The following is a 15,653-nucleotide window of genomic DNA, read 5'->3' as shown; positions in this document are numbered from 1 at the left end:
CTGCATCCTTTCTTCCAGGATGGCAACCAAAAAAGGCATATTGCTCTCAATGTGATTCCCCCCCCCCCCCCCCCCCGGACAACTTCACTCCTGGATTACTAACAGCAGAAAAAGCACGTTCCTTATTATTTTTAGCTAAGACTGTATTGATTTTCAAAACTTTTATAAGCTCTAAAACCAAACAACAGATAACGTGTGCTCCTAACAGAATCACACCAGTGTAGTTCCACCAGTACCAGAGAACCTCCTCTATCTCAAGCCTGGGACACTGGGGAACATCAGGTTCACAATCAGTCTTGCAAACAAAGGCTCATTAACACTTCAACAGTTGGAGTACTTGTTAATTTACAGATAGGGTGTTTTTTTGTCTTTTTCTTTTTTTTTAAGGCAACATCCTAATGACAAGTGTCTACTCTTAACTCTTTGTCTTTAATTCGTGGTTTAACCTACTGTTACCTTACAAATTTTCATGACATAAGTAGCAAATAAGTACAAATCTTTATGCATCTTCCCATGAGCCATTTTTTGTCCTAAATAAGCTATCCAGCAATATATTGTAGTTGGAAAAAAACACTACATGCACAATGCATACAAATCAAACACTAGGTCTGTAAAATAAGCTTTAAGTAAAAAAAAATGGTTAGTGCAAAGTCCTGAAACTCATGGCATGATCACAGACTAAAGTACAGAAAAGATGGGACTGATTCAGGCATATTAATTTGCTTTTGCCAACAATCCTCCCCATTCAAAAACACACACAAAAAAAATCACTTGTCTTTTTCAAATAAAAGTGCAAAAGCTACAAGAGACAATGAGAATGAATTTACAAATAAAAGATGGGATTATGGAAAAAGAAAAGCATGACCGCAATTAAGGAAAAGCTACTGGTTCCTACTTACAAGATTTATAAGAAAGAAGAATTTGGATAAAAGATGCTGCAAGATAATAGAAATAAAATGGAAACAAATCAAAGGACAGCAGTAGTTATAAAATACTTTTAAGATGGTGAAATCGTAATATAAGTTAAGAAGCTTTTAGCTTTTTTAAAAAATAGATTAAAAGCTTTATGATATAGCAAGCTCGTTAAACACATAGGAAATTGGCATTCAGGTCCAAAATTATGGTTTTGAAAGTACCATGCAAAACAATGAACAAAAAGTTACAAGATACTAATAATATTTAGAGCCGTTCATATCAATGCACATCAGGTCTTTAAATGAATGTATTAACCCTTCCCAGCTCAAGTACATTTCCCTACGTTGCACCGTACATGGCGCATACACCAGGCTGTCCTAAGGCTTCTGTGCCTTGGGGTGTGTCTTGTAGGGGGAAGGGGACTTACCTGCAGAGCCTCCTCACAGCAATACTCCTTCCAAACCACGAGCTCCTGACCGTATTACGGCTCCATCTGCCCTAACCCAAGTTGCTAACAGCCCTTAACAGCAGCAAGTATACCTGGGCATGCCTCCCCTGACCACCAGCTCCATCAACAATCTTCAAAGCAGAAATAAAAGGCAGAACACCACCAGAAATATCAACATCTTAAAAGCAATCTCCAGAGAAAGAAGAGAGGAAAGACTCCAGTAGCCAGGTAGCAGGAGAGAACGCTGCCACCTCGCAAGAGCTGCTGCTTTGAACGTGCAGGGTCAGAGCTGCTGCTTTGAACGTGCAGGGTCAAACCAAGACTGTGACCGAGCCTCTCGGCAACACTCAAGATGTCCCTGATCAGGGCTTCTTAGAGTTCGCTCCTAGGCCCCCAGGAACATTCTTTGGGACATTAATATTAATGACAGTAGGGCCAGAAGAGATGAGGGTAAAACTGCCAACAGCACCTGGATGATACCAGCAACCCCCTAAGACTCCTTTAGCTGCTATAAAACACACAGCTGGCAGGCTTGTGACTGATTTCTTTAGCTACAAGGATTAAGAATGAGCCCATCAGATTGGAAGATTCAGTTGCTGAAATGCTGGCACAAGGTATTCAGGAGTTTCTCCCAATTCTCACAAGTTGCTGAAGACAGCAGCTAGCAGCAGCATGCACTGTACGGCCAAGCTTATCAAACTGAAACACATCCTGCCAGTGAAACTACACTTGGCACATGTACACACACCTCAGAGCTGTCACATCCAGGGTTCACTTCATAAAGGCTTCATAGCAAATTTCTTATTAAGGAGTTCTCAAGTACCAATCATAGGGAGCTATTCATGTCACACTGACAGCTAAATAAATACCATGCAGCCATCTAATTCTAAAGACTACACCAGCAGGATCCAGCTCCTTTCAAACCAACTATGCATTTTTGAACAGATAATTTTTCCTCTCTCACCACAATACAGAGTAATGTTCATTAGCTTCCTGCTATAAAGCCATAAAGCTTCACCATCAAGGTGTCTGTGCAGAAACTAAAACCCGATACAGAACACTCGAGGCACAAAAGCATTACGCCAACAATGGCAAGATCGCTGTTTTGCTTCAGAATCCAAACAACAGCACAACACTACCGGGAAGAACGGGGCTCAAGGAGCACGCAGGAAGGCTGCTTTCCAGGTGATAAACTCCACCAGTACTCAGCCGTATACAGATGACATCCAGCTAATCTTGTGGGAGAGAACAATTCTCTCTCTTCCCAAAGAGACAGACAAAAGCACAGCAACCACAAACATGAAACACAGACAATTATCCTGAACCATGCAAGCGTTGGTACAAGAAGTTTACCAATGAAGATGACAGAAAACTGAACAACAGTGGGGCAGCAGTTACATTCACAGAACCAGAGAAGAGTTGAGGCTGGAGGGGGACCTCTGGAGATGGTACAGTCACCACTTCCCACTCCCCCTGCCAAAAGCAGGGTCAGGTAGAGCAAGCTCGGTTACCATCCAGATATTTTTTCTGCTCAGAACCTACAAAAAGCTGCATATTTTTTCCACCACAGTCATTTTTCTTGACTTCCTTTCTGGAGGTTAAAGAGCTCAAAAGTAAGATATATGAGGCTCTAGGACAACTAGAAAAGCAAGGGTAGATAGGTACTCATTCACATCAGCCTTGATCAACTGCTCTTTACTTCCTGAAGCTCAAAAAGACTTGTGCTGTAAGACGGGAGAAGGACAATGTGCTAGTCCGTGTGAATCAGCAGGGTTCGTTTAAAAGAACTGAACTAAATTCTGAACTAGAACTTGAGACGGCAGCCCATCCACAGGGTTACTTGTTAGGCACCTGCATTTAGCTCATGAATACCTCTTTAGAAATCCCACCATACAGGTTCTCATTGAGCACGTGTCACATGACAGAAGAGGAATAAGAAACATGCACTAGAAAATGCAGCGTTCCAGAAAGGTGTCCCAGGGCAGGGATCTCTCTGCAGGACCAAGGAGCAACCTGTATCAAGATATTTCACCTCTTGCTTTTTCAAAGCAGTCCTCAGTCCTCCAGCCAGCAATGAAACAGAGAAATCATATCAGAGAGCTACAAGAGAAGAAATTCTTAACTGCATGGAATTGAAACAAATGGAACATTAGAAGGTTTTAAAGCTGTTGAGATCTTATACAGCTGCAGTCCCAGAGCTAAAAGAAAAATAGTGTGTGTGGGCCAGTGGAAGACAATACTACATAGCAAAGCTGATCTTAAGTGCAGACACTTCCCAATCATAAAATATTTAAAGCATCCATAAAAATAATGGTGCTTCCTGAAGCTAATGCAAAGATTATCAATAGCAGTGTCAAACATGGTAAGAATATTCAAGCTAGTGTCAAAGTCATTACTTTACCAGGCTACAGAGGATAGCAGATGGACCATGATATGCAGGTATAAAGCCAACCTGCAGGCAAAAAGAAGTCGTCTAACAAGCAGATTTATTTTTGTCCTCTTTCCTAAGGGTAGGGATTGTGGCAGCTAACTGCCCCTTCTCTGCTGCCCTCTTTCTTCAAGCCACATTGGGCAGCAAGAGCAGAGTCAGGTGGATGGGCACAACATGCAGATCTGATTATTACTGGTGGGCCCCACTCGTGTGATGGAGGGGGACCACAGTACACAACCTTCCTGGCCCACCTCATCAGTCCAGAACAGCACCTTCTGCCTTACACTGCTCGAGGAGGAAAAGACTTCACCTGGAGGCATCAGGCTTCACAGATTAGACTCCCAGAACAGAAGCTTTTCAATTTGGACTTAAATCTGATTCAAAAGACACTGATGCTTCAAGTCAACAGAAACTGCAGGAGCCTAGCCCTTTACAAGTTTGGCTACATTTTCCTATCTAAAGCAGAGGCTGAGCAGAAGGATAAATCAGGCAATCCAACTTTGGTGCCTCTCTCCAAAGCTTCAGCAGTATGGGTCCATCTTCAGTTCACTCTCATCCAACAGCCTGCCATGGCATTGCTGTGACCGGTACTTTACACAGAGGTAACAACACTCATGACATCCTGGAAGGGCAGCAAAAACTCGACTAAATTCTCTAAGTTAATTCTGTCTTCCAAATCGCTAGAAAAGCAGGACATAACACAGTCGGTTTTCTGGGTCTCCACCAGTGTAATTCTCTCAGATCCACTGCTGCTAATAAACAGCAGAACACATGACATGCAAAGACTGGTCTCACTGCAGACAGCTCTGAAGAGCATGAAGGGGGAACAGAATCAAGCGATTTCCAAATAGCTGTTTCTAGTTTTCAGGAAGGTAGTCAGTCCCTCTGTAAGGCTAGCAATATGACAGTTTTCTGACTGCTGTTAGGTGACTTAAGACGTTGCATATATGAACAGAAGGCCCTGGCACCCCTTCAAGGAAGTCAATCATTTTGATTTTGGACAACTGTGTACTTCTGCGAGAATCACAACACCTCTGTTTACAGCTGACACTGTTGCATAAGCAGCATCTCAGCTGACATGCTTTCTAGGTTAAGCACATCATTAAAGTTGCTCAAGATACAGGTTATGTCAAAATTAAAATGATCCAATCAATCTGAAAAGCATTAAATACATAAATAAATGAGCTGCATATGCAACTGAACACAACCTCAAATTATGCCTTACTCCTTCCTAAGCTCAGCTGTTTCTCTAGCAATGTGTCGTGGGCTTTTTACAGAGGGACTTGAACCTCCTACCACAGAAATCCATGACTGAACACTTTCAAAAACCATGTGCTGCATACCCGAAAATACCTTTAACAGATCCCAAATCCTAAACCCATCGCCTCCACAGAGGGATTTGTGACACAACAAACAAAGGAAGATGACCTGTTTATCTGCTGCTGTCAAGTCCCACTATAAACCCAACTTGCTACAACAAACCTCTTCCTCCTATTTTTCTTACTTAGGCCAGAGAGCTCCTGAGAGAGAGATCTCTTGGAAGAGTTTAACAGACATTCAAAATAATACATGAACAACAGGAAAAATGCAAGGAGTGAGAAAGTTTATTGTTTTCTGAATATAATCACCAAAAGGAAGAAGAGTGCTAAAAAGCCTCTCTGAGCAGAGCACTAATTCTGCTATCATGTCTCAAAGCACCCAACCTCTAAAGCTGAGCAAAGCATAGCAGACAAAATAAAACTACCAGTTAAGGACTGAAGACAACCAAGGTATCAAGCCATATATGGAAACATGCAGCAACCATCACTGAAAGGCAGCAACTTCACTTGCTATTTTAAGGACTTCTGTTTTCATAACACTCTCCAAAAACAAGGAGAAGTACCACTTTGTGCAGTATCTGGAGTGATGTTTGACAATTTTTCAAACATTAAAGAGTCACCATAAAAGGTTGCTATTACTCAGAGAGATACTCAAGCAGCTTTCAAATTAGGAAGTGGACTCTTATCACATTATTTCCTTCACTTAATAAAATTTTCCCCACTAGCATAATTGGGACTGCCATGCTTGTTAGAGCAAGGGAGTATTTAATAGTAAAAAGTGATTTTTTTTAAATTTTAAATCCTGCAAACCACCTGCTCGGCTAATAACAGGTGCTGGCTCAGCTGGGAGGGGTTAACCACAATACAGCACTTCAGATTTTTTTTTTTTTTTTTATTATGCATGTTAATCTTGCAGGTAGGAAATGTCAATAAAAGAAGGAAAAAAGTGCATGTATATTTTTTCAGCAATATTTACCAGTCATGCTGCTGTCTCTGTTTATTCCATTATGAAGTTTACAGTGAACAAATGCTGCATCAAATAACCACGATCCAAAGAGGTTCAAGATGCTGTTAACCTTTGGCCTGCGAGGAGCTGGTAGTGGCCGTGGCTCAGAACTTGTTTGGTTGGGGCTAGAGAGTGGAGAAGTAGAGGAGGGTTGGTGCTGCACTTTTGAAGTGTGTGCAGTAGTTACCTATATGAACAGAAGAACGGATCAGCTCCTAGAAGCAAGGAAATTACTTCCTCCAACTGAGGAAACTGTCAAAAGGCTTAGCTACTTAAATACAGAATATGAAATCTTACAGTGCTGGTTTTCATCGTTGCTTTATTCACAGTCACTGCCCGATGCCTTCGGTTATGGGGTGGAGTGGTGTTGGTAGCAGTGTTCTGGGGCATGCTCAGCCTATTTACTGGCGTGGGTGGTGCGCTATCTGACCGGGGTCGTGAAATGCCTGTAGATCGAGAAATAAAGCAAGCTTTCAGCAAGAATTCCATAGGCTCATACACAGCAGCCCAGTTAGTAAGCATCTGGGCCTTCTGTAAATAGAATAGCTTTCCCCCCGCCCCCCAAAACAGCAGTAGTGAGAAAAACATCTTTCCCCGTTTACTATTAGCAGAAATAAATGCACAAGCAACAGAAAATCCTGCTTGCATTAGATAAGCAAACGATTAAAAACCATCAAAGAACCCCACACCTTAAGATCATGGAAAATGGCACATGGGAGGACCAATTCTAGGAGTAGGCAGAGGGAAAGGGCAAGGTTCATTTGTCAAAGCCAATTTAACTGCTGACTCCTGCCAAAATTCAGATGCCTCTCCCCTTTGCCTTTCTTTCCCAACCATAGCTCCCACGCCCCATTCTGAGATGGCTCTAAGATGTCTGACCCTTCAAAGCCAACTTAGCTCACTAGATGAAGACGAAACCCATCCACCATGCAGTTTTCTGCTGGTTCTGTCAGCTGAATCAGCGTGCTGAACAGTCAAATACTAAGGCAGCACAAGAGATGGGGTAAGAAAGCAGAGCAAGCTATAATTTTTCTGGCAGCAGCAGGACATTACATCAGTCTTTACCCAGCTTCAGGGAAATACTTGGGTGTACAAAGCTACTCTTCCCAGTCAGAATCAGAAGCAGCTACCCCCCTGTAACACCTGAAGTGACAAACACCACTTCTTCCCATTTTAATGAATACCACCGCCCTCACACCCCATTTGAAAAATTAAGTGTGGAATTGCAGTGTGCTTGAAGATCTGACGCAGATTTTTTTGACCACGTTAATTAAAGCACACATGTAATTTTCATAACACATTACAGAACAACTAACTCCTGCTAAACCATTAGTGCTACACCCCATGCAGAGGGCAGAGTATGCACTATGAAATGTATTGTTTTGGTACACTTTTTTGGAAAAGAGGACACAGTATTTTGCCAAATGCACACATCATTTAAGTACATATCAGGGAGGGAGAGATAAAAAAACATGTGCTTTAGCACTTGGGGTAGAAGGCAATGAGATCTCCCATTAGCCTTAGCTGAAGGGGTCCACGTTGCAGCTCTAAAGTCTGCCTAAGCACACTCTCACATTCATACCTCCAGCTTGAATTTAATTTCACCAAGAGCTCTGCTGTGCCCGAATGCCTCATAGTCTGCAGTCTTTGTCTTTGAACCCCAGGTGGGCTATCATCACCCTAGGAGTTTCATCTTGCTACATGAGATCTCCAGAAGTCTGAAGTCTCCAATTCAACATCCTACCAAAAGCTCATGTAGGCAGCAAAGCTCCTGGCATGCTGACAGGAGAGCCTGGGCTGCCAGGGACGCTCAGAAGCACTCCACAGCTGGCCAGGGTGGAAGACCTCAACCCCAGACACCGTCACACACCCCACTGCTGCATCCAGACAAGGAGCTGCACATGGGATCGCTGTCGCCTCGGTGGGAATGCAGTCTCAGGCAGCCAGATGCAGAACACAAGAAGGACTAGCACACCATTAGTGGGTTAAAAGTCTCAGATAAGAACCCCAGACTATTTTTAAGGTCCAAGAGGAATTCACTACAACAGCTATCCCAGCTGAGGTGCATGCGCTGTGCAGAGCTAACAGCTGCTCAGCTTCTTCCCCTGCCTCCACCGCAAGATGCCCCCCTCATGAGTCTTACATTACAAACTGTTTTATTCACCGAAAAGTAATTACTAACCACACTTTCACAAAAACCTTGGATATAGGGTTTTTTTCCCCCTGCCCAATACATACTATATTTAACGGCTTTTTCAAAAAATTTTTAATTTGGCTTACACAGCCAGGAAAAGACACTTCAGAGGAACACCTTGCTCAGTTGGACTTTTTTTTTTTTTTAAATTATTGTTTCAATGCAGACTGCCAAATCCTATTATCATAGGTAGGAAGACAGAATTTAACAGAGTAACAAAGAGGTTGTTTGCATAAGGTTAGGCCATATATTGCCTATATACAATTCTCCTTTAACAAATTACAATATTATTTGTCAAACTACTGAATATTTTAAATCTCACATCTGGTATTAGTAAAAAGCAATCATTAAAACTCCTTAAAATTGGTGGCAGGACGTCTGGAAGAACACAGTGGACACAACGGGTTTCAAGAATCAATATCATAGCTTAAGAAAAGTGACCATTTGCTCATTTACATCACAACTTTTTAAACAAAGCTATTTCTACAAAAGTGAAGTCTATAGTGACAAAAACTTGTTTGCAGTGGGGAATACAGTACCAATAAACCATTTCCTTGGAATATTTTCTACAGAAACATAGAATGTATTTCTAGTAAAAAGAAACTTATAATTCAGTAAGACAGGAGGTTCTTGAGGTGCTTTGCTTAAAAGGACTAAACTATTGAGGTTTTTCCAGAAGACAAACAACAGGTAAAAGCTGACAGTCTAATTCCACAGCCAATTTTTTTTCTCACAGTTTACTTATCTGCTCAAGCCTTCTGCAGTCTCACATCAGCTCACAATTCTGGTAGATGACAACATTGTTTGCATACATTTAAGCAAAAAAAGCAGTAGGAGAGAGGCAGCTCTTCAGAGTTCACATTAGCACATTATCTCTGAAGAATTTTTAATAAACCTGAAGCATACTAAGAATAATGCCTTAGATTGTAGGTGCTATATAGTGTTACTTAAAACTTACCAGCCAGTGCTTACATCTACTTTACCTTTCAGTCAAATTTGAGCTACTCAGTTACCAGTAGACACAAAGAAACACAGCTTTTCCTCTCAGGAGTCCTCGTCACCCACTAATCACAAAGTAAGTGAAATTTGCACTTATGGTATAAAGATCTGAAGATGACAGTCAACATTCAGTACCTCAAAAACAGGCACTGCACACAGCTGTTGCCACAAAGTTTATAACAAAGTGGTCAGTGCTCACAACATGCTAAAAGCATAACACTTGCAGTGTTGATTAGACAAAAAGAGAAAGAAGCCTTGTTTGGGGAAGAGATGGCTGGTTTTATTTTAGACTTCAGATTATTTATTTGTTTTGCATTTGAAACTAAGGCCATCTACAACTTCATGCATTCAAATATTATCATTGTGTATACAGGTAGTCATTAGAAAGTGACCTGAGGTCCCTTCCCTATAAATTCCAGGATATACTTGCAGATGATAACTTGTTATGGCTGTATTTATGGATAACACAGATTTAAAGAGAATAAAATAATGATTAAGTTACTATTCCTAGCTATCCACAGGTAAGACAAAAGCATTACCTAGGAATGCATCCACTAAGCAGCTGATCCCACGCATGGCACGAAAGAATATTTGAGGCAGATGTTTAAGGCAGGGGTACTGATTCAGTTCTTGAGTCATCCCACTCACATTCAGAAACTGCTCCTGAAATTTGGGGGTAGAGCTAATAATGGCTGGGTTACTCAAATCCACAGGATTACTGCACACAAAGAGAGCAAAATATATTTTAGTCAATTCAAGAACAGCTGTCAGGATTTAAAAATAGTTAAAGATGCAATAGTTTAAGGCATTTAAATAACAACAACACAAAACAGCATCCAATATCAATATATTTTTAGCTGTTACTCCATCACAGGAAATCAACTTCCTGGTTGTCTTCATTTCAAACGTTACCCAAATACACTGAATAATTTTATTAAGATCCAATGAACCAGAGCAGACACTTGATAGAATAATCCCATCGTTGCAGTAAGATTAATTACTTATGAGGTCTTTTGAACTCAGTTTAAGAGGTCCTTACATTGTTAGAATTATTCTCAAAAGGTAAGCAATGAATTAAATATTGCCAGCAAGCAGTGACAAGAAAGAGAGTGGGTTGTAAAAGTTTGAGCAATTTTTCCTGACTGATATAAATCCTGTAATAGCAATTCCAGATTTGAAGAGTAGAGTACTTGGGACATTACTACCATGAATGAAGAAAAAGAACTAACTGAAAAGAAAAAAGCTGTTAAGGAATAGATTTTCAACAGTCCAATGTTTATCCAGCTTTAATTAGTACATAACATTTATATAAAAAGGTTATTATTCCGGCCGTTGAGAACATTAATACCATGCCATTCCCAAGAATCTTTAAAACCAAGCATGCCACTTGGTTCTGTTGTGTATTTGAGGAAGAGTAACATGGATGTTAAAATTAACTGTATTTGTTTCTATGAAGAAAGCTATAGATACACCCATTTTAAAAATAATCTTTTGTAGGTTAAATTTAACACCCCGGAGAATAAATGGAACCAGTATACATCTCTCAGAGCTATTGTTCTGCTTTTCCTGTTTGCTATCTCAGAGAAACAAAATTGTATTGAAGTCTTGTTTTTCAGATCCTCCAAAATGCCAAATAACTAAAAACTTTTTAATTAAATGAAGCAGTTTACATTCTGAAAGAGTCAGAGAGTTCAAAGTTGAACAACCTACTCAAAACCTTGCCCTGGACTGCTGCAGGGCCCCAGTACAAGTCTCACACTTTATTCTATTTAGGCACTTAATCTTAGTAATCTCCAGAGAAATTTTTCATTTGTTAGGCAAATTTATAGAAATGATGCAAGAATATGAACAACGGATGGCTGTAATTGCAATACCTCAGCATATGTAAAAAGCGAAACCAAGTTTGTGCAACGCACTCATTATCCATTTCAGGAGGAATCAGACCAGCATCTTCATCGGGAATTTTAAATGGAGGAAATGAAGGTCCATATGTAAAACGCAGCAACCTAGAAAGCAAGTCAGACAGATCTGTCATTCAGTTAATACTCCCCCAAAATTTAACAGTGCATTTGAGCCTCAAAGGTATCCGCAGTCCACAGGTGAGCCCACAAGCAACAACACAACATCCCAAGTTTTCCGAGGGATCCCTATTTTATACAATCATTTAGCCCTCTTAAAGCTTTGAAGGGCACATGCGTCACAGCCTGCCCAAAGGTCCAACCAAATCAAAGAGCTGTTAAGGCCTAACACCCCACGGCAGCTCTCCCACCCGTTCAGCCAGGGGGGTTACCAGTTTACAGAGGCACATACATAACTGACGAGATGTTACACAAGAAGGGGGGCGGGAGGGGTGTGGAAAGAAGGAATTTAAGCCCTTATCCTCAAGGCTCTTTAGCTAAAGCGTCCAATAACACCAGGAAGTCACATCAGTTTACAGGTCTAAACTCCAAGTTACTGATGACTTACAATTTACACCAGCACACTGGGCAACACTCGATGCCATCCTAGAAGCAGCACAGAATTTGCAATCCACAGAGTAGCAAGCTCTTCAAAAAAGATGCACTACATTTTGCAGAAGCTGGGAGCTGCAGAACAGCAAAGAGCAAACCCACAGAGGGCTTCACAGCAATGCAATACCATGAGGATAATGGCTTAGATAAATGGAGATCTTTCTCTAGATGTGCTATAACTACCTGACGAGTCACCAATAAGCTTCACTGAGCCATTGCTGTCTGATTCGACCCCTGCTTGATCCCCAGCTTTGCAAGCTTATAGATCAATTTCCCTGATGAACATAATTTTGGTGTTCTCTAAAAAGATGCCAGAGATCCAAGTTGCACCTTCTCAATATCCTAGCATTCCCAGAAATCAGTTTTTTATCTTTCCCTAAGCTAAACCCACTTTTAGCACCATTTCTTGCTTCAGTTACACACCCTTATTTCTAAGCCAAGAGTTGCTTGTAATGGACAAGAAATGTCCCATTCATCATTGCCCACTCATACAGACATAGTTTTACAGAGATAAGGTAATTACAACTAGCAGAAACAGGAAGAGAGCAGAAGTCTACAGCTGACTCCTAAACCAAGACTTAAATAGGCTGAATTACCATCTTCCACTTCCCCCTGCACTGGGCACAACTAATGCAAAATACACACAAAGTGTGTTTGGAATCACAGGCTATCATAGTAACTAGCTTGGATAGCAAAGCAAGTGATATTTAGGACACGAGGCCTTCTTCAAGTCCAAACCAGAAATACACACACCTGCACCAGGCAGTAACTGCTTTCCAGGATGCCACGCTGATGCCCCAGCACCCATTTACATCTCGTGCCCCAGAGGCACCGCTCCACGGTAGGTTTTTGCTGAGGAATTACCTAGCTCTGACAAAGCCAGAAGTGCCTGGGCACACCCCACGCAAGGTCATGCCCCATATCTCTGTTCTGCAGTAGACTGCACTACTTCACAATTCTCCCCTTAGGAGCTACAAGAGAGCAGTTTTTCAAGGAACAGGGCCGAATCTTAACCGAAACTTGGGACATTTTCAAGAATGACTGAAAACAGAAATAAATTGCAATCCACACATCCAGGACAGTTAAAATAGACTTAAAGCACCCGAGATGGGCAAAAGAAGTTTCTATTGGTATGGCAACACAAGTAAGACCCTAGTATCATCCTGCTATGAAGTTATAGCCATGGATACAGATTAACACTGCATATGTGTACAGACTTCCAAATATAATTTTCCATATGGTTTTGAGACATTTACTCTCAGCTTATTGCTAATAACCCAATTCAGAAAATTGTTTACTAAAACACCACTTTAACTGTTTGAAGCTGGAGCTTCATTAAAGTATTAAAAGTGCAGTTTAAAATACCACTGAACTTAAAGTTAGCCTCAGAGGAGTTCAGCTTTCTACGTATTAGGCATAAACCAACATTACTGAACAGCAGACCGAAACATTACAGAAAAGCTGTGGATTACTATGCATCAACAGAACTAAGACTGTTAGTCAACAGTAGAAGATAAAGTGTGGGCATAGTGCACGGAGCAGAACACCAACGCATGTTTTGAGACAGAGCTGTTCTTTTCAGATCAGTGAATCATAAAATATTTTCTGTTATGCAACGCTACATCTAATGAGCTAAAAATAGCTAAAGAAATAGCGTGGGAAATACACAGAACTTGTATTGCAGCTTTATTTCCCACAGGTTTAAGAAGTAGCTGCATAACCTGGGGGGCGGGAGGGGAATCTATCAACACTTGGAATTCTGACAGGTAATTCAAAAGCAAAATTTTTCAGAGTTAAAATAAACCCTTGCACAAAAGCATACTATTGGATTTTTCACAGTGCAGCAATTTTAACGCATCTTTGAACTTTCATAGAAATGGTTATTGATGTCTCAGGAGAGCTGGGAGGAGGAGACCCAGACCCCTGCTCCTCACCAGTTAATCTAGTTCTTTCCTCCAAGAGGCTGAGATTTGTCCCGCGAAGGCTTCATACCACAAAGACCACAATATTAAGGGTACCGAGACTCCCCTCACTGTTCAGGGCCTTCTACTACAGCCTAACCTCTCCCACAGCCCACGGATCCTCACTGTCCCCATACTCAGCGAGGCTTGGTACAGCTCTCCTCTGATACTCCCTGGAGGAGAGTGCCACTGCTCAGAGGAGAGCCCGCAGCCTGCCGCTGGCCCATCGCATCCCCGCTGCCAGCGCACAAGCGCCGGGCAGTTACAGCACAGCTTCAGATCAGCAGGGTGGGAGAGGTGGAGTCCCAGAGTCACCTCAAACGCAGCAACATGCAGTAGGAACAAGCACCTAATAATTTTGGTGGTGGCTGCCGTTAAACATAGACTATAATGCTACACTAATATTCATGACTCATTCTTCACGGGACATGATGATGAAGATTCATGGTGATGGAGACCAATTTGCACACACTGTAAAGTGCTAAGTACCAGAGAGATGCTGAGCTTACACAATAACAGAGACGATCCAATTCGGATCTTCACTTGCAGAATGAAGACACACACACACACACACACACACAAACAATAAAAGCCAAGGATACTAGCAAGATCCTTCACTTTGTTTTGCATTCCACAAATAAGCAACTCCAGACAAAAACATGTATAACCATGATCATCCCCATACACATCTGTTTATTTCCATGGGATTTCTCCTACCTGGAAGTAAGGGCACAGATGACCTTGCTCCACTGCTCAACTACTGCAGGGTGATGTCGCCAGTTGGCCACCATCTCTTTGGCAGTTTTCCAGTAAGGCGGTGTCGGAAAGCACCGTGTACAAGCTAGTAACCACACCTCAAACAGCACGCCGATTAATTTTTCAGCCAGATTCTCAGCAATGCCACCTTATAACAGAAACAAAGCATGCCTTTAGTGAGTATTCAATCTAAATAACTTCAAATATCTTCCCAAGGAGATTTCAGTTTAAGTGCATAAAGATTCTTAAGTTTTTTTTTTTTTTCCATCATTTTTTGTTTAAGAGTGATTCCTGATTGCTTCCTACAGCCAATTAGCCTTTTTACAAGGCCAAACATAATGTATAAAGCCCAGCCACATACATGCGTCACTAAGGGACACTGAGAATTCGCTGATCTCAGGCTGTCTTCTATTGCACTCTATATTGATGCCTTTTTTAAAAAAAAAAAATAGGTATAAACTGACAATATTATTTTCCAGTAGGCAGGCCAAACAGCAAGACACACAGGGGTTTCAGTGAAACAAATAGGGAACAACATCATCTGAAACCCTTCACCACGAACTGTTCCTGTACAGAGTCACTGTTCTGCAAAAATATGTTTAGGAGAACTCAGCTCCAAACCATTCGGTCTTTTCTGACAATGCTTTATTTCAGAGTAGTGTAGCAGAATTATGAGTGAGCTATTGCGCTTTGGTGGCTACTAACAGCTTTTAACAGGTTTCCCCTCATCCCCCTGGCAGCTCAAGATCAAGCAGAGCCAAAGGTTTTTCCAGTAATTGAACCACATGGGAAGCTGAACATGAACCTTGCACAGTTGGAGCTGCTAGAAGAGTGTCATTGATCTGAAGAAGAAATAACAATAAAACCTCCCAGGTTTCTCTTGCCATAATTGTCGATTCACGAGCCAGTTTCTGGACAGCTTTCAAAACCTGCAAGCACAGTCTAATCTGACTAGATCCTGGGTCTGGCCTGCAAGAGAAGAAAACAATACTGGAGTCTCTAAATGAGAACTATACAGCAATGCGTACAATAATCTGAACTTTGAGCAATTACAAGAGGAAACATCAATATTATTGAACGAGAGCCAAGAACACGAGCTAATATGCTTCTATGC

General features: G+C 41.4%; 1 protein-coding gene across 4 annotated transcripts in view; it reads right to left on the bottom strand.

Moving 5' to 3' along the window:
- Positions 1-15,653, bottom strand: part of RALGAPB (Ral GTPase activating protein non-catalytic subunit beta) — a 64,609-nt gene that overhangs the window by 37,030 nt on the left and 11,926 nt on the right. For all 4 annotated transcript variants that reach the window (XM_082326024.1, XM_082326025.1, XM_082326027.1 and 1 more), the window contains exons 4-9: positions 15,345-15,508; positions 14,501-14,687; positions 11,187-11,318; positions 9,852-10,030; positions 6,417-6,565; positions 6,090-6,306 (exon numbers count right to left, since the gene is read on the bottom strand). In XM_082326024.1, coding sequence (XP_082182150.1) covers positions 6,090-6,306; positions 6,417-6,565; positions 9,852-10,030; positions 11,187-11,318; positions 14,501-14,687; positions 15,345-15,508 — 1,028 coding nt within the window. The remainder of the gene's footprint in view (positions 1-6,089; positions 6,307-6,416; positions 6,566-9,851; positions 10,031-11,186; positions 11,319-14,500; positions 14,688-15,344; positions 15,509-15,653) is intronic.

The sequence above is a fragment of the Platalea leucorodia genome, assembly GCF_965183815.1.
Source record: "Platalea leucorodia genome assembly, chromosome: 13".
Classification (NCBI taxonomy): domain Eukaryota; kingdom Metazoa; phylum Chordata; class Aves; order Pelecaniformes; family Threskiornithidae; genus Platalea; species Platalea leucorodia.
The sequence above is the reverse complement of the archived record's forward strand: the minus strand, read 5'-3'. Positions and strand labels throughout refer to the sequence as shown.